Source organism: Erithacus rubecula, assembly GCF_903797595.1.
Source record: "Erithacus rubecula genome assembly, chromosome: 8".
In the NCBI taxonomy this organism is placed as follows: Eukaryota; Metazoa; Chordata; class Aves; order Passeriformes; family Muscicapidae; genus Erithacus; species Erithacus rubecula.
Genome location: NC_136659.1, coordinates 29930587 through 29949756, shown reverse-complemented (window position 1 = coordinate 29949756; position 19170 = coordinate 29930587). Strand labels below are relative to the sequence as shown.

Sequence of the window (19170 nt, the reverse complement as noted above, 5' to 3'; positions counted from 1 at the left end):
GAAATTTCATAAACAGTAGAACATACTTAAATATTTAGAAAGTGTGACAAAGATGAATGACCTCATAAAGTCTTTGCTCATGTTCTGGGTGTTTGAAAGGTACCCAGAAATGTGAGAAGTACTGGGGTCTGCAATGGGCCAGAAAGGTGGTGCTGTATGAGCACACTCATTCACTCACAGGGGCTCTGGGATAAAATGTGCTGTGTGCTTTTTTGTCAGAAATCCCACTGGAAAGCAAATTATTGACCCTGGTAAATCAAAACTGACATGTTGTAAGACAAGAATTAATTTCTCCAGATCGGCGTTTTTGATGGATAGCTGTTTTGTTGGAAACTTTATGTCCAGCTGCAGCAGCAATCCTTTAGCCTGTTTGGATGAGGTGCAAGGGCACAAACCTTGAATGGGCACTTGGGGGAAATACATCAGCCAAGCACATGCCATCCCTGTAGCTCAGTATCCACACTGCTGAGATGTATGGAAATCTACAACAACAGCACTTATAGCTGGGATTCTTCAGATAAAGAAGAAATAAAACTGCAGTATTAAGCAGTGGGTTACATTGCAAATCACAATTTTTTATTCATCTAGTTTGGGTCTATTATCTGATAATGAGTCGAGTGACTTAGGCCTTGAATCTGTTTTCAGAGCAGGTACTGAAATTTGAGTCAGATCATCCCCAGCAGGACTGTGATAAAGAAACCTTTTTCTGAACCTTCTACAGGTCCCAGTGCTTGTGAATCTATCTCTAAGGATGCAGCCACCGAAGGGGAAATATAATGATAAAGGACTTTTTCTGCTGGCTTATTTTATATCCATGCTTGTGCTGGCCTTTTGAAATGCAGTATTATGCCAGAACTTAATTGCAGTTCTGTTAATTGCATGCAGAGCCATAAACATTGAGTTAATATATTGCATATGACTGTGTGTAAATGTCAGTCATGGATTACTTGGCTACCTTTTTTTGACATTATATTTGTGAATGTTTCTTAGGAAAGAAACCTTCACTAGTATGAAGTTTTTTGGACCACAGTGAGATTTAAGCCCTTCAGGGAGCTGACTGTCCCATCTGCAAACAAATGACATGGAAAAAATCAACATGCCAGTCACTGAAAGCTCATCTCTGGGTAAGATTCAAATATATATAACTGTCAAAATCAATGAGGAATATTTCTTATGGTTTAGCAGTAATATTTTAAGAATGCTGGCAAAAATAATTTCACAGAAAAGGTGTACTGAGCTACTCCACATCATGGCCAGATCCAAACGTAGCATTTACAGAACTTGCTTCTCCTGCAATTTTTACTTCTGTCATTTTTACAATGTGTCAGTGTCACTCATTCAATGTGCTCATCTGGTCATTGCTTTTTCAGGTGTCCTCACAGTGTTGTGCATCCCACTGCCCAAACCCAGAGCAGTTTCTGGTGAACTGCTGTTCACACCCAAACTGAAGGTGTTGTGCTCATGGCAAAAGGAAACTTCACCCTCTAGATGCTGGAGAAATTTTAAAATCGATTTTCACTGTGCATGAGGTGGCACAGGGTGGACCAACTTTTTCTGTCAGAAATCCTTTACTGCCAAATTACGATATAAATTAAATGTGTGTGGGAAAGAAGGAAGTTTCTGCTTTCTGCCAAAACCAAGTGTTTGTTCTTTTCCCCCCTCTATTTCTTTTAAATCTAGAATTTAAATATAAAACATTGAAAATGAAAATTTGTAATTAAAATACCAGAATGTTTTTATTTAGGAATGTTTCCTTTTGCAAGAGCAGCACCACCAGCTACTCCCTATTACTAAATCTCATTGCTTTAGCAGAGATTTATATTCAGTGGCTGCTGCTGCTCTTGTTAGCAGCTGCCCATCCCCATGCTGGCCTCTGGCCAGCTGCCAGGCTGCCTTTCTGTATTCCCCCAAATCCAAATGCCTTGCTGTGACAGGGGCTTTCCAGAGACTTCCCCTCCTTTTTAGCCAGAAAGGGACCAGGAGGATGCTGGGCTCAGGTCAATCTCCCAGCAGTGCCTTTTTAGGGAGGTGCCTTCGAAATTACACACTATACACAGCTTTAAGTACTTGTGTGCCTACAGCTCAGCAGCATTCATGCATCTGGCTCTCCTCAAAACAAAATGTTATCTCTTGGGATAGAATTGAATACGTTCCACTTCAAGTAATTTGTCAGAGAATTACCATTTTCCATGCAAAAGAAGGATGCATTCTAATAGTCTTCATAATGCATTCAGATCAATCCCATGGAAAGATGAAGCCAAAGCAATCCAGCAAAGCCCTGCTTCCAAATTTCTCAAACATTCTCAAATATTTGTTCACAATTCACTTTGATTATTTTCCTGGCTCATTTTAAAGCATTCAAATTTTGTCTGGAAAGTGAATCCTAAAGTTATGACTCAGAAACAGGAATGGATATTTATGTGCACACATTCTTAGTATGAATCTTTATGTTTGTTCAATACGGGAACAAAAATACAGAAAGGAGGACCTCAAAATACACCTGGTTATAAATTTCTTGTTATTCAGGGGAAGTCATACTGTGGAAGCTGGACTAGAACATGTAGCAGATTTAGTAAAATATGTAAGTAAAGTGAACATAATTATGAGAGAGGTTATTTTCAGGTTCATCATAACAAACTCCATTTACCTACCTACATCATTTGTTAGTCAAAATCAGCTATAATGAGGGATCTTTAAAGCAACTACTTGCTAATTATTGGCATCTTCTGTATGGTATGGACAGGTTTGGCCTGGACTAAATGTCCCAAAGCAAAACCCACCATGCAGGGGCAGCAGCAGTGATAGCACAGCAGTGGGACTCAAAGTGTGGGAATGATTTAGCATATGGATCAGATGATTTTGTTCAAACAGAATGGCAGTGCCAAGAAAACTGCTGCTTCTTGGAAGGTGCTGTGGACTTCTCTTCTGGTGAGAGTCCCACAGTATTCAGGTGCAGGAAATTATTATGGTGCTTGGAGGAAGGGGATTGACAATCACATCAATTATGCTTCATTTTGTGAGCAATTCCAGGAGTATAATAGGGGTCAGAGAAGAAAGGTGTTGTTCCATGGTATGTTTACCATGATGCTGCAGAAATACTTTCCTCTGTCCCTGTCTTCCCCTCAGTTAAAATGAAAAAGCCTCATTAAAACCCAGTAAAAGACACGGAATCTTTTATGCATCTGTAGATTTGCCACTGCTTTCTGTCTTGCTTGTGAGAGTTCAGACACACTGTAATGATTCAAAACTGTCCTTTCTGTAACTCTATTTTCTTCACTTAAATTAAACCAGGGGGAATTAGCTCCTTTGATATTTCTCTTCCAAAGCTGGTTGAAAGTGTTGTACACGTGAAAAATGAAATTTTAAATGGAAGGAGAATGACTGACGTTAATTTAAAACCCAAATGAAAGAGATAATTGCATACAGTAAAACTCCTATTACAATGAGGAGTTAGTCATATGTGATTACATAAATTTTAGAGATTAAATGATTAAAAAAAAAATGTTTAGGATTAAATCCTGTCCTGAGCAGAACAGAAAATGCAGAGGCATCCTCTCTCTTTGGCAGTGATATCGCTGCTGGTCAGAATAGAATTTATTAGGGTGGACTCAGATTTGCTGAGGAAACATTTTGTTGCTTAGCCCAGGCCACTCTCTTACCCAGCCAGTCTTGCTGCTTTTTGGGCAGTATGGCATTTATTCCTTATTCCTAGGGTTTTTTAGGCTTTGTACCCAGATTTATTCTCTGAAAGCCAAAAACTTCCTGAATATTTCTCCCTCCTCTTCTTTTGCACCAAAGATTATCCCTTAGTTTTTTAAAAAGGCAGTCGCTGATGTGGAATAGCAAAATATTCATTGTAAATGCTTTTCCCATATGAATTGTGGAAGAGATGCCCAGTTCTGAGCAGTTCCATTTCCTGATTTAATTAGACCAACTGGATTGACTTGAATTAGTGACAGGATTGATTAGCAATAATGAGGGGAAAAAGTTATGCTTTTTTTCAGTAAGCCTTTATTCCAAATGCTTTGGTAAAAACACATAGGTGGCTAGACCATCATATGGGGATGAATCATGCAGATGGTTGGCAAAATCACAGCAGTGCTACATGCTGGTATTTATTTTGAAGTGTTATGTTCTTTGGAGTCTCATTTCATCTTAACACCAATCAGTCTTGCCAGGACTCATGAAAAAAAGCCTCTTTTCAAATTTAGTGCTTTTTTGAATGCTTATACTTAGATCCTATCAAATTCCAACTTCTTAAAATAAAACAACAAAGCAATGTTTCTCCCCAGCTGAAAGCCTGATGTTTTCTATGTATCAGAGTAAATTTGTTTTAAAAGCAGAGATTGGATTTGAAATGTCTCAGTAGAGGGGCAGTTTCTTTTATTGTCTTTACAAAGCTTAGTGCAACAGCAGCTCAGATATTTTCTTGGGTCTTACTCATATTATTAGAAATATTTCAGTGTTCTTTACTAAGTTATCCTGAGTTCAGTCTTGGATCTTCTTGTTTGTGGCAGATACCTCAGGGAAAGAAACAATTGAAAATGTTTCAGTAACTTAGAAGGGTATGTTCCCATCATTTGGCTTTCAGACCTTCCACTGGCATAAAAAGGAATTTTGCTTTTAGAGAGATGTCAGTGTGACAGCTCTTAAAAAGGAGAGCTGATGGGCTGCTGCTGCTGCATGGCTTTGTTTCCTCTAATAGAAAGATTTAGTTCTAGTGTGTCCTGCATGAAATCACACTGCTCAGCTGGGTGTTAGGATGATGACTCACTAGTTTTTCTGGTCAGGGACATTATGGGGCCACATGTCCCTCTCCTTCTGAAAAGGGTCATTTTCCTCCTGGGGTACCATGGCATGATGCTGGGCTGAATGCCAGTTGCTGGCACAGCTCTTGGGAGGGGCCCTCGGGAGGTCCTGTCTCTCTTCTCCACCTTTTCTTAGATTTAAGGCAAAGCCCCTCTGGTCCTGTGTTTCTGCATGCTGTTTCTTGGAGGTGGGATGGAAATAGTGATGTCCTGGGTTGTGATGGAAATACCAGTTTGTTTGAATGGGCAGTTTCTTGGAACTGATGAGTTGTGTCCCCATTGTCAAAATTTTGCACCCCCCAGAGCTCTGATAGGGATGCTCTTATCCAGTCCAACAGTAAACAGATACATATGCTCATCCCTTTTCCATTTTCTGTTGCAATTTGTTATACACTAAATTGATTTTTCTTCCTTATTTTTCCTGCGAATTTTCTCATTAAATTAAATAGTCTGAGAGGAATAACCATTAAACCTTCATTTCTAATTAATTAAGTGGTTTAAAATCTAGGTCTTTGAACACTTCTCTAATTAATTGTGTAAAGCTAGATACAAAGTTAACAGGGAATGAAAGAGTATTACTGTAGGGAAGTACTTTACAATAAACTATCAAGCTATCTACTAAGTAGTGCAGAAGCTGTGAGACATTGGAGCTCTTACAGGCTAGAGGGGAAGTCTCTTTCCAATGGTAGGCATGATAGGAGTGGAAACTCTCACAGTTACTGCCTTTTTGTAAACATATGTGATGCCAGGTGAGCTCTGAGTTATTCAATGCTGATAATACCTGTGTCTTGTCACACTGCTCATGTGTCCTGTTCTGCCTTCAGCCTCTTCTTCTTCCTTTCTCCTTCTCCAGCATATTCAACAGTTCCTTTAAAAAATGTGAAAAAAACCACTCCTGAGCATTCTGGGTTCTGGTTTTCCTGCAGCCAAATATTTTCTCTTTCCCTTCTCACTTGTGGGTGTCACTTTCCATTGGGGATTTTCTATGAAAAGTCCCTTTCATTGCCAGCATGTCCAGCTATTCTGTTTCCCACCTTTTAAGAAACTTTAATACTTGACATTTTGTAGTATTAAAATGTGTGCTACCCTGCCAGTTGATTTACATAATCCAGCAGTTCCCAATATTATTGACTACCTCACTAGTTTTTAATGTTACTGTGAATGCTATTAATGATCACTTATATCTGCTTCTAAATGCAGTGTACAGCAGCACAAAGCTAAGACAGACACTTAAATTAAAATTTATGCTGTAAGATCTATCAGTTCTATAATTTAAGTCCATTTAGCATGAACTTTGTTGTGTAGTGTCATAGTGCTTTTTTCACTTAGAGCATCTTTTGGAACTAAATCAAATGAGATACAGAACTTTCTTCCATCAGCACAGCCACTTTCACAGCCAAGTTTGTATAATGGGAACACAACTCGAATTTCATTTGAGATGGCCTATTTTCCATACACAGTAAATAAGTATATTCCTAAATCCTAATTCTTTGTTGATTATGCGGCATTGGCTATTTTTTGATCCTGAATTCCTTCCTTCCCTCCCTCCCTGCCTCTTCAATATCCTGAGACTGCAAAATACATTTCCATCAAGAGTATGCCTGGCACTGACTGAAAATTTCTGTAACTAGAAATAAAACTACAGGACTCGAAATGTCTTCTGACAGAACAAAACAATCCATCAGGTTACAAAATGGGTTTTATTATTTGGTCACCTGCAATGGCAAGGGACTGGACTGAATACCCCAGGATGTCTTTCCAGCCCAGTGTACTGTGATTAGAAACATAGGAAGCAGCAAATATGTACTCCCTGACATCAGGTCTCTGCAATGATTCTTTATTGAACTCCAAAATCAGTTGCAAGACCTATTGTGTGGATAATCAAAATCCTTGTCATTTCCAGACCAGCTTCTCACAATAGTTGTGTTCCAGGAGAGATGAAGATTTGTGCAACCACTGGGGTCATCTAATACACTCCCTTACAGGTACAAGCTCTGAGTTATAAAGCCTTTTCATAACTATATGAACACAGAAGATAAAACTGAACTATGGAATTAACTCCTGTTTGCAGTATAGGCCATGACAGAGCCTGTTTCACCCAGATTTTACAACAGAATTCTACTCCTTCAGTCCTTTTTTTCCCTTTGCCCTTGCCTCCACTCACTTTTACAAATCCAGTTTTGATGTCAGTTCTGGCTTAGATGCTCTGGAGAGAATGGGAGAAAAAGAGACAGCATTACTGGTGACACTTGGGTAATACATTTCCACATCCAGGCTAGTCCCTTGGCAGTAGTGTGTCAAGAAGTGGGGATGAATGAAACAGATTAGCACAGAGTGAGATTCCCAGGTGGTATAAATTGACATAGCTTCTTTGGGCAGCTTTTTTACTAGCTGAAATTGTTTTTCACCTCTTGAAGATGTGAATCACAAATTGAAGTGATATGGAGATTGAAAAAGAAATAACCCCCTTATCTTTGCTGTTTTAGTTTCAGAATTTAGTCAAATATAGTCTCATTATGAGGTCTGTTATTTCATCACATTTGTGGCATTTGTCTCTTATATTGAATATTTGCAATTTCTAAGGACATTTTAATTAAATATGTTCATTTTGTGACATCTTTGCCCCCTAAAAAGTAATAAGAAAAAGAAATCCAGTGTGAGGTAATGTAATCAACCACCTCCAGCATAACATTATGAAAACTGGTAGAATTATTCACCTGTTTTGAGTGTTGTTGATAGATCAACCCAGGGATCATAAGGAAGTGCAAGGAACTGCCCATCCAGTGGCTTCTCTCTCTAAATTTTCATAGCAAAGTCCTGTTTCCCTGTTGGGAGATGCTGCAGCTGCCACTCAGGGGTGAAGCTGGTACCATGTAGGCAGCAAAAATAGTAAGATTTGCCCCTGAAGTTACCTTATTTAAAAAAAAAAGGTACATTCTGCTCCCCAAAACAAGCTTAGCTTTTCCTCTTCCCTAAGCCAGCAGCACCCCTGAGGGTGCAGTGAGGCTGATGTTTTCAGTCACCAGATTGACTGCAGATGCATCAGCCATGCAGATGAGTTGCTGCAGTCCTGTCGAGTGTGCTGCTCTCACTCAAAACATTAAAATTCCTGTATTTCCCTGACAGGCCTATCTACATGTTTGGGTAGAGAAATCTGTTATAAAGGGCAGAGCAAGGGAAAAGAGTTTCCTACCCTTAAGACCGAAGCATCCTATGGCACGAAGATGTTTTAAATAAATTTCCTGATTTTAAAATGTGGTAATAATATCTAGGTATCCCTTAAAATACTGGGGTTTGCAGTGATTTCTCTGGATCTGAAGATTGCCAGGGGGCCAGGTGTTGCTGGTGTCTATAACTCACCTTGAAAAAGAGATTTTTATATTCCCCAAATTTGCCTTTTGGGGATCCTACAAAGTGTAGAGTGAATGCTTTCAACATTTGTGTGCCTGCACTTTGAAGACTGAGGAAAGCCATAACAAAGTCTCTGTTTAATAATATAGAAAGAGCCAGTAGCCTCCTTCTGTATGAAAACAGCTTTGAAAATGTAAATGGATTACCAGTTAATTGTCAGAAATACATATTCCTTCAGTTTCCTCTCACCCAGAGCCCCAGGGGTGCGGTTGGACGATTAGGGAAGCAGCAGCTATTACACAGCTCTGCTTAAAGACCCATTTGTACCTTTGTGGCCTGATGCTCTTGAGAGTGCTGGGTCTCCAGCAAGCACCTGTGGGCTGCCTGCTTTAATTTACTGAGAAGCTGGGAGGTAAATGATGATATTTCAGAGCTACTGCAGAAGGAGAGAAGTTCTGCCTGCAGGCCAGTGCTTAGCCACAGCCTGCATAGATGAGAATTAAATTCTATAAAGGAAAAAGAAGCAAATACAGAAATTAAATCCTTTTTCTTTACAGAAGGATGTGTTAGCCCTGCTTGTTCCTCAGATGAGCACCTTCTGAAGCTGTATATGTCTGCTGGGCAGTGCTGTTTCAAGTCTTTTAATTTCTTAACTTTTCAATACCATTGACTAAAATTAAAGAAAAGCTCAGAATGCACATGTTAGTGCCTAGAATAGCCTTTAACTTGAGATGAAAGGTTTCAATTGGTTTGGTTCAAACTGCTTTTAGGATAATGGATAAGTTTTGGACTGCAAAGATCCACATGATTTAAACAATGTCTCAATTCCCAAAGAGCTGCTTGGCATTACTGTTTTAATACCAGCCACATCTATATTGTGTATAAATTGCTTTGGGATTCTTGGGGTGAAAGGCCTTAGATAAGTGTAAATTACTGTGTGGCCTGTAATTATTTTGAAGTGGTGATTGCTGGACTGTGCTTTTTATTTGATTTGCAGGGGATTATGATTCTGGTATAGAGATATGGCAGCTTTGGAACTGGGGGAGAAATACGTTCTGAGACTTTGATTTATGTTTTTCTATTCTATTCTTTGAATATAGGTAGGAGGGCAAGAAGGAGAGCACAGACATTTAGTGAACGTGCTCCTGCAGTGTAATTCATCTTTGAGGCTGAAACAGCAGGTTTATTAACTTGGTTAAGCAAGCTTCAATCTCTTTGCTGTTTTTCTTACACCTCCTGGAAGTGCTTCTGACAAGTCACACACTTTAATAAAAACATAATTTCAAATCAATTTGGAAAACATAGTGCAATCAAAATAATGGCTGGATTATGTGCTTGGAGCTGGTGTCCTTTTATTGTGTGTGTTGGATGGCTGTGTTACATTTGCCTCAGAAGTTCTGAGTAAATGCAATGAACAGGTCCTATAGCAGTCAGCCTGCATTCAGCACCTCAGTAAGCATAAATTGTGGTATTTTCCTGAGAGAAGGATAATATAATTTCTGGATTTAGTTATTAGAAGATTGCACAATTGCTAGAGAATATCTAACTGTACATGAGATTTGTTTGTTCCCAACAAATTCTTCTCAGCATTGTCAGTCCCACAAGTCTTCAACAGCTCTCTGGGATTTACTAAAAGACTCACAGCTCAAAAGGAAGAATAAAACTTCTGATCTCACATCTTCCTTGGTTAGTTTAAGCCTTGTGACACTGACTGGAATTTACACTGAAACAGTTCTTGGTTTGTTGCAAAGTACAGGAGTGGGATCCACACTGTTTTTCCCCACATAATATTCTACTTTTTTATTAACAGAATATAAAAAAGATGTTAAGACACAAGGAAATTATTTCTATGCATGTTTACATGACATTGGAATGAGCAACTGGCAGTAACCTTGTTCTCACTAACAAGGTAGTACTTTCTAGCTGGCTGGATGTGATCCTTGATGATACTAGAAACCCCTGATGTACATTGGTACATGCCAGCAAGAGGCAAGCATCATTCTAACAAAAGGAGGTAAATATGTTCCCAATGATTTTTGGGCAGCCAAAACGTTCAGAGCTTGTCAGCTGAAGTGCAGCAGCAATCAAGGTGGCTGAGCAGCGTGGGCTTATGACTGACACACTTCTGACTGAACAGTCAAACAGAGATAAGGGGGGTTCAGGTGCTTTCTTATTGAAAAGGCATCACAAATCTGAAGAGACTGGGAAATTTTACACATGGACAAAGAGGATTCTCTTCCAGGAGCATATTAACAGCAGCACTTATGGATGTGAGCAACAGCAGTCAAGGGCATGGTCAAGTGTGATCCTAGACTGCAACCCCACTGTTGTTTTCATAGTGTTGGTAGGGATTATATCTAAAATGTGAGATTGAGGTGATCTCATTACTAGTGCTTTGGACAAATTCTCCTTTCAAATTCTTGTGGTTTGTCTTACATTTTCTTTTAAGTTGTTTAAGTTTTCTTCCACCAGTGTTTTCTTTGTACCATTTTGCATTTTAATTTCCTGGAGAAACAATTTGAGATAATGCAGAACCCTTATTTCACCCAGTGGATTCACTTTCAGTGATCAGCACTGTCAGAATAATTCTGTCAGCTTACCTGAGCCTCTGCTGCTCTCAGGATGCTTTCTCCTGCCCCAGAGGTGGGGAAACAAAGGAGTGACCTCCTAACAGCCACCTTGGGAATCTGAGCTGCAGTCCTTCTGTCATGGTTGTTGGCTATCCCATCTTTCACCCTGACTGATTAAAATGATGGGTTTTGCCTCAGCAAAGGAACAAGTTATTTTAAGCACTTTGCTTGGGCCTGTTATTGCTTCCCTGATGGCCCAGGCCTGATGTCTTAAAGTGTTTTCAGAAAAGGGAAAAAGTTGATCTGTTACCCTGCCTCAGAGGTGGTCCTAACACATGTACACAGACTAAGGCAAACTGATAAATTCTGTGGGAAAAGAATCCCCCAGAATATTAGCCACTCATCTGTGTTTTATACATGTGGCAATGAGTTAGGAGTTTCTTCAGTGCCCTGAGAGTCTTGTAAAAATATTTTTAAAGTGGAGAGACAGGAATACATGTCCTGTAGGGAAAACAGACTGAGAGTTGTCTTCAGAGGTTGAGAAACTATCCTTTCATTTCTGATGGCAATTGCTCCTTGTTTCTTGAGAAAACTGCTCTGAAGTGTTTCAGGAAAAGCACTCATTTGATAGCAGATTATCTTTCGTTTGTGAAAAAAATTATCATGTTATGTGCTATGAGATTTACACAGAGTAAAGGAAGAGAGGTTTTGTCTGTTATTCAGTACCATTGAAGCATAATGGAAATAATTATGGTTTAAGTTTTATTCTCCTCATTTTTTTTCTCAGTGCTAGTACACCTCTTAAATTTTGCTTAGACTTGTATTAACCCAGATAGATGAAGGAAAATGATCTATGTAGCCTTCTTTTTTTTTTTTTTTTTTTTTTTTTTTTCTTTCTGTTGTCATTGAATTTTTGTGGTTTGTTTAATCTGGAAAGTATCTTTCCTGCAGCATCTAAGACCTAACATAAACATCCCCTATTACCCCACTCCAGTCTTTGTAGCTACAAATTATTAATTTAAACTTTGAACACTTTAAGTAATGTAAAATTTCCTTTTTTAAATTTTTCTTTCTGGCGTTCCTGGCAGCTGATTTCAGGATGATACCTCTACATACAGTACAGGGCAAAACAATGGCTCATTGTGAAATTTGCTTTTGTGAAACACATAATGCAAATATCTCAAAAGCAGAAGGAGCCATGGGGTAACATCATCTTGAAGGGACAAAGAATTTAATCCCATAAAGTTCTGCCATACTTAATTTGGTGAAGACTTGACAAGTTTTTGGGCTACCTGTTAGGCACATAAAGACTTGGAATGCTGGGCTGACTGTCAGAATAGGAATTCTCATACTCTTTCAGAAATTTGGTTACTACCTGGGCTCTAATCTTTAAAAAAGAGGGGGATTGCTTGTGGGTGGCTTATTATATGAAAATAAGGGAGACAATCCTGCTGAGACAAAATATTCTCAGTCTTGCTTGACATTTAATTTAAGCTTGTGTGCTAATCTAGAACCTTCTATAACTCCCCTCTGGACTGGCTTTTGGCCATGGTGTGAACCCAGAAATTCACTGCTGGGGCCTGTCTTCAGTGAGCAAGAAGATTCCCAACAGAGCCAGCACTGGACAGGGCTGTGATGTTCTTGCAGAGCAAGTGCTCTGCGTGGCATTCACTGTTTCCTGACAAACAAGATTTTAAGGTGTAAAGAAGGACCAGCCTGTACAGAAATTTGACATGACTTGACACTGCTTTTGGCATGTGTGCACCAGTCCTTCACAGCAGCTCCTGAATGTGGTGCAGTGCTCACAGGCAGGGAGATGGGTGCCTGTGCTCCTGTAAATCCTCACACATGCAAAAGCATTACTCATCCTGTAGCTCTAGCATGGTAGAAATATTGAATCCTGTTAGCAGTGTGAGTAATAGTTATGCATGAAATTAAATCTACTTCTCAGATAGGTCAGGTTCACCTTCTTTTTATACTGCAATAGCTTGTACAAATAGAAGGCTAAATGAAAGCAGTGAGATGGAGCAGAGTGCTTCAGGGGTCTACTATGGAAATAATGTGAGACCAAGGAAAAATGATTTGTTCTTTCTTACTGAAATTCCTCACCTGTAAAGTATGTATATCTGTCAATACACTGTGTGCTAAAGAAAATTAGTATAACTTGGTGGCCATGTGTGTTGGTTTTTTTTCTTTAATTTTGTTTTGTTTTCTTGGATTGTATTGGCTATTCCTCTGAAATCTCACTGGAAAATGAAAAGGACTCAAGATTGCTTTTTTCTTCTTCTCTGAGTCTGGTAACAGGCACACACAGGACAGACTGGAGAGATCCTGAAGAAGATACTCCTTCCTTGTGGCATTGCCTGTGACTCATCAGAATTAATTCAGCAGCCCACAGAGACCTGCTAGGAGGTGCTCTGTGAAGTGCTGCTCATAAAGCCACCTCCTGTCTGTACAGGTTTTGTGGGTGACACATTCAGTTCATTCAGGCACAGACCATTTTCTCTTGCCTCTGCCCGCAGTTTTAAATCTCAAAAACCACTTGCTTCTCCTCCCTGGTAACAAGGCAGTTGTATGCAGGCTGTTTTTTCCATCTCTTCTCACAACATACTCTCTGCACTGAATCAATGATATGTAGACATTACTGAATCTATTTTCATGATATCTTCCATTTGCAGGCAAAATCTAGTAGAAGTAATTAATTATTATTGTAACAAGGAAGATTGTTTTTTTCATCTTCTGACTGTGATTCAATACCATTCACCTTCACATTTACACAAAATTAAGTGAAGGAATCATTGTGCACCAATGGTTCCTTTGTGCACCAGAACATTTTTAGTACACCTTTTGTTTCCAAAAAGTTGCAAATACTAAACATTTTCTATTGAAATAAATGTAGTGAATGAGAACAGAAAATAATCATAACTAATGTACTCTTTTACCTCAGTGGATTTTAGCTACTATAAATGAGGAGCCTCTTTATTTGCTTCTTCATCAATTCTATATATTGGACTGGATTTTATGAGTTTAGAGCATGTCTTTCAGCAATGGAGTGGATTTGGCTTGGTTTTGTTCAAAATTTCAATTACTGAACCATACTGAGCTGGTTAGAAATCATCCTGCTAAACCTCAAGACAGTGAGCTGTGAGGGAATTTTGGAGTGCTAAAAGGAGTGACACACATACAGTTAATATGCCACCACCTGGCAGGGATAACATTGTGCTTTCCCAGTGGGAGAGGTGTCCATTAGGAGAAACCTTTCACTGCAGGAACCAAACACTGTGGGTTAGCACAGCAGCAGCAGCTCCTGGCACTGCAGCCCAGGCAGAGCATTTTTGGGAAGCTGAGTGGAGGCAGGCTCTGCCCTGTTGTGTTTCACACAAGCCCAGCACTGCACACAGCTTGGCTCCTGGTGGGCAGTAACTCTCAAGGAGCTTGCAGCCTCACAGGGATCCCAAGTCAGCCTCCCTTGTGGTATTCAAACTTCTTCTTCCATAAACAGGGAAGTTTGTAAACTGATTATGAACTGGTGTGAATTGGAGATTGAGTTCACTTGTGTCAATAGCTGCCAACATATGTGAGCACAGAATTAAGCCCTTGGTATGTGGAACAGCAGTAAGACTAAATTTTATGCACTTGTATAAAACAGAAAAGAGAGCAAATATTTTTCTACAGCTATAGAAACTTCATGTTGCCATGAAGTATCTATAATTACCAATATACACTTTAATTTTTTTATTTCTTTGGATGGTGATTATACAATTAATCTAACATGACAAAAAAAAAAAAAAAAAAAAAAAAAAAAAAAAAAAAAAAAAAAAGGTTGTGGGAATTTGGTTTTTTTTAAGAATGTAAGGTTTAGAAAATAAGAGGCAGGAAAATGTGTGGCTGGGGAACTGTATTGGGAGTTTCTAAGAGCAGATTACTGCAGGACTTGAATAGTGATCAGGAGCCTCTGGGAAATGCTGGCTCCAGCAGTATTTCTGCTGCCCACAGTCACTGTCTGCTCTTGGACAGTGGGACAGGCAGGCTTTTCTGTCACAAGCAGGGATTTTCTCTCAAACTCTGGATAGCTTAATCAGTTTTCCTGGCTGATCATGTTGATTTCTTACTAATTTTAAATATTTCAGGAAGGAGGTTCGTTCAGGGCTGCTCCAACACAGGCAAGTGCCACCTGCTCTATTGCACTGTGTAACAGAGGCATCTGCTCCCAGCTTTAATATTCTCCAGCATATTTTGGTAATCACTCAGTTATTTAATTGCACCCTAAAGGCACTGAAAATCTGAGAACCTCCTTGCAGGGCTAACATGGATGCATGCATTAGCAGTCAGCAGCCAGGGTGAACTGCATTTTGCTACAAAGCCACTTCCCAAAGAAGATTACACCTGTGAAGGATTAACAGCCACATCAGGGAGCAGGAGGGTGGCAGGGAATGACATTACTGGAGAAGCAAGCAGCAGAGTGGTGCTCAGGAGGATTTCAGTAGGCATTTTGTGGAATTCCACTCTATTGATCTGCCTTGTTTCTGGGATATTTTATAATGACAAACCACACACTTACAGAGGTTTTACAGCTCCAGACCTTGTTAGGTTCATCCTCTAATGAGGTCCCACCTTGTGGGAGCAGGAGGTTAATCAGCAAGCTGCTCTTTCTAGGAATAGATATCTTAAAATTTGTAGAAGTTCATTTTTAAACAATGCCAGTAAATTATTGATCTTATCTTTGTCTTTGTCAACTTTTTAGCCCAAGTTGCTTTTTCTTTGTTATTATGAGGAAGAGATTTCTGTATTAGCTTAAAGCTGGTTTTGGGGCTTTCACAGAAGGTCAGCCACTGTGAAGTATAAAATCAAGGATGAAAACTTTGCACAAAATTCTCATAGGAGCTTACAAAAACCCACAGATATTTAGTCCAACTAAAATTGTCATAAGTTCATTTTTTTTGTCTTACAATAGTTCCCATGTGAGATTGTAAAACACAAGTGTATTTCAAGATGAAGAAGAATGTCTTTGAGTCTTCCAGGCTATTTCTCCTTGCTTGAGCTCCTGGTGACAATAACTTGAAGTCATAATTTTCTTCTCAGGACAAATGTTTGGGCAGGGTATGGTGAAAGTTAGCCTGTTAGTCCTTTACCCAAACAGCCATTCACTTGTTCCCTCCTCCTCAACACTCACCTTTGAGTTGAATCATGTCTCATTTTTATGTGAGGGTGGTTTTTTTCCCCCATCTATATCCATTAAGTTTCATTCCTGTCTGCATATGATAGAGAGAGGTGAAGGAGCACTGCTGAGCCCCTGATATGCTTGCTAAATGGGGTTTTTATTGCTCAAAATCCAATAAATCTGCTAAGGTGAAGGAGGCTAATGTGAGCAGTCCTGCAGGCTAGAGGCCAGCCCGGAGATGATCAAGGCTGGGCCAGGAGAGACTCTCTTGCTGTGCCTTTGCATTTGGCTGCCTTTGGCAATGGCATTTTTCTGTGTCACTGGAGTAAACAGTGACTGCTCTCCCCTCTCTGGAGGGGTTGTTTCTACCCAGAGCTGCTTTTCCATACAAGGCAGACACATTTGTGCAGATCAGTCTTTTCCTTACCAGCTCCATCTCCAGCAGCACCTGCCTTTGTGTCCGAGTTAAGGTGTGTAAAATGAATTTTGGCTTTGGAATATTTTGTGTGAGATGATTTAAAGCAGATTTTCCTTCAGGAAATTAAAATCTTGTGAAAATGAACCCCATTAGAAAGAGTTCTGGCAGATGTCTGTAGTCATGATGAGAATACCAGCACAGATGAGGGTCCCCATAGGCCTGTGTGAGGATGTATTGAGCTGTGACCACAGCAAGCTCTCAGCCTTCTCCTTTGCAGAGTGGGATGGACCTTCAAGTACAGCCTGAAGTATTTAGCAAAACTTGTTTTCTTGCACCTACTTTTTGGGCACATGCATGGTACACTTTCTTCAAATCACTTTGGAAAAAAATATGGAGTGGCAGTAGGGGAGGAAAATGAGACAGAACCATAAAACAAGCTCAACCCAGTGCCTGAATTTTAAGTGCCATTTTATTTTTGAGCAAAAAACTTCCTGCACTGGGAGTATAACTTTGGATATGGTAGCAAATACTGCTCAACAGCCTCCCTCTTGAAAGAACAGATGCTTCAGAGATGCCTGAAGCTGGAGTCTCATGCAGTGAGAGGTTCCAAACCAGCAGTTTCTTTAGGAGTCTTGTGCCATGGCTTTTGGCTGTAGTCTGTCCTCATTCTTCTTTGCTTCCTCTTGAACCAACTTTACCTGCCCTGTCTGCAGTTTTGTGCACCCCTCAAAGACACTCCACTAATGCCTTAGTGTGTGGCACATTGTGTCTTGTTTTACTGGGAGATTTCTCTAAAGCAAGAGTCATTTAATGATGTTATGTACATATGTTCATTATCAGCCTGCAGTGTCACAATCTGCTTGCAGAGCTTACCAACTTCCATCCCAAATCCTGGCTTTGTACCAGCTTTGGGCTGGACCTGCAGAAAGAGAATGTGTTCTTCTGGCAAGTCCTGCTCAGCAGCCTGGAGGTACCGATTCTTAGCCTGTACCACAACAAACTCCATTGAAAAGTTATTTGGAGGAAAGTCTAATTGGAGAAGCATCTCCTCCGCTCCCCGGGGAAGCGTGGAGCTGTTGCAGTACTTAACAAAGCGTGGTGATTTCGGATACTCTGTGTGCCCTGGCAGGGGCTGTGAGGCTGGTGCCTGTACCTGCGTTACATAAGCACGCCCAATCCCCGTACCGCAGTGGGCTGGAGGCTCTTTGCAAGCGAGGGAAGAGGCGGAACGGGGAAGGTAGAAATAAAAAGCCCCCGTGAAGCACGAAGGAAAGAGAAGCCAGCTCTTAAACTTTCCGCTGCAGTCTTGCTCATCTCGGCTGAGAGCACTGCGGGGCTCGGCTTTCTCAGAGCGGTGCTGATCTCGTCCCGCTCCCCAGCCCCGGGGCGAGGGCGGCACTGCCGGCGGGGCTGCGGGCGGCTGCGCTCGGTGCCGCCGGTGCCGGTGCCGGTCCGGAGCCGGTCCGGCGGGCGGGGCGGTGCCGGGCGGGGCGGAGCGGGCGGGCGGAGCTGCCGGGGTGCGGAGCAGCGCAGCGGAGCCGCAGCCGGAGCCCCCCGGCCGCTCGGAGGCGCCGGGAGGGACCCGCCGGCAACATGAACCAGACGGCCACCGTGTCCCACCACGTCCAGTGCCACTCCACCCGGGCCGTCAAGGTAGGGCGGGCGGCAGCGGGGCTCCCCTCTCGCTGCCGCCGGGCCGGGCCGGGCCGAGCGGGGGGAAGTTCGGCGGAGCTCGGGGACAGGCGAGGGACAGCTCGGGACAGCTCCGGCCGCGCGTCCCGCCGGGCAGCGGCGCCTCCCGGGCCAGCCCTGCGCCGCTGAGCTCCGTGCCCGAAGTTCGCACGGGGCTGCCGGCGCCTCCCGGGGCGCCGCTCCCGGTACCGGCGCGGCGAAGGCTCCGCTCGGGGCGGGCGCTGTGAAGCTGGCTGGTGAGACACCGTGGTTTCGGTGCGCTCCGGACGGGCGGGGCGGTGTGCTTGCTGCTGGCGGCGGTGTCCTCGGTGCGGGGAGCTGGGTGGGAGCTGTGGCTGGGCACGGGGGAGATGATGCTGGGGAAAGAGCCCAGGGAGTAGCGGGCTCTGTCCTCGGCTGCCTTCTTGCCCAAGCTCTGACTCCATCCCGCCTTTGCATTGATTGAAAACTACTTTCTAGCTGAGTTACTGCACTCTAGAGCGATAAAATGAAATCCCTAACCAGATTGGTATTCAGTAGGAAGTACCTCTGCAGAAATAAGTGTTTGGTGGTTTGTTTTTTTTTCCTGAAATGAAGCAAAAACGCAGTCAGTGACAATATTTGATTAGTGAACCTTAGTCCTGAAAATAAAGCATGGAGAAATGTTACACTAGCTATTTTGTTTCATAAAATGATGTGAAAGCCTGGAGAGTCCATCGGTGCCTTTCTGTCGGTGTCTCAGGGCAGTGGGTGCCAGGCTGTGCTCTCGTTTGTGTGGGGTGAGGAAATCTAGGGCTGCAAAGTTCAGGGGTCTGGGGCTTGTTTGTCTTTTCAGGAGGAGCAGCTGAACTTTGCATCATGTTAGGAAAATCTCACTTGGGCTTTTTCCCTTTAGTGCTGGGAATAAAACTCATGACTTAGAGCTGAGGCAGGAGGGGATTAAAGGTATAAATCTTCGATTAGCACTGTCATTTTTATCCAGGCTGCATTAGGCTGTGCAGTGTGTGATCAGTAATGCAGAATGTCTGCAGGCTCAGGGATGGGGAGGGGGTTACCTGTGGCTCTAGTGACCTGCTGTGCAAGGTGTAACTGTGTCCAGCACACCACACAACAGCCCCAAGTGGGCAAGGTCATGGGAAGTGATGAATTGCAATTGCCCTGACCTACTTCGAAGAGTCACCAAATATAATC

At 41.8% G+C, this 19170-nt stretch overlaps 1 protein-coding gene across 4 annotated transcripts in view; it reads left to right on the top strand.

The window, feature by feature from the left end:
- DPP10 (dipeptidyl peptidase like 10) overlaps positions 1-19170 on the top strand; it is a 445885-nt gene that overhangs the window by 16110 nt on the left and 410605 nt on the right. For 2 of the 4 annotated variants that reach the window (XM_079310523.1, XM_079310525.1), the window contains exon 2: positions 991-1124. In XM_079310523.1, coding sequence (XP_079166649.1) covers positions 1077-1124 — 48 coding nt within the window. In that variant the 5' untranslated portion in view covers positions 991-1076. Of the gene's footprint in view, positions 1-990; positions 1125-17848; positions 17962-19170 lie in introns of those variants that run through there. The other 2 variants (XM_079310524.1, XM_079310522.1) reach the window with 2 other exon arrangements.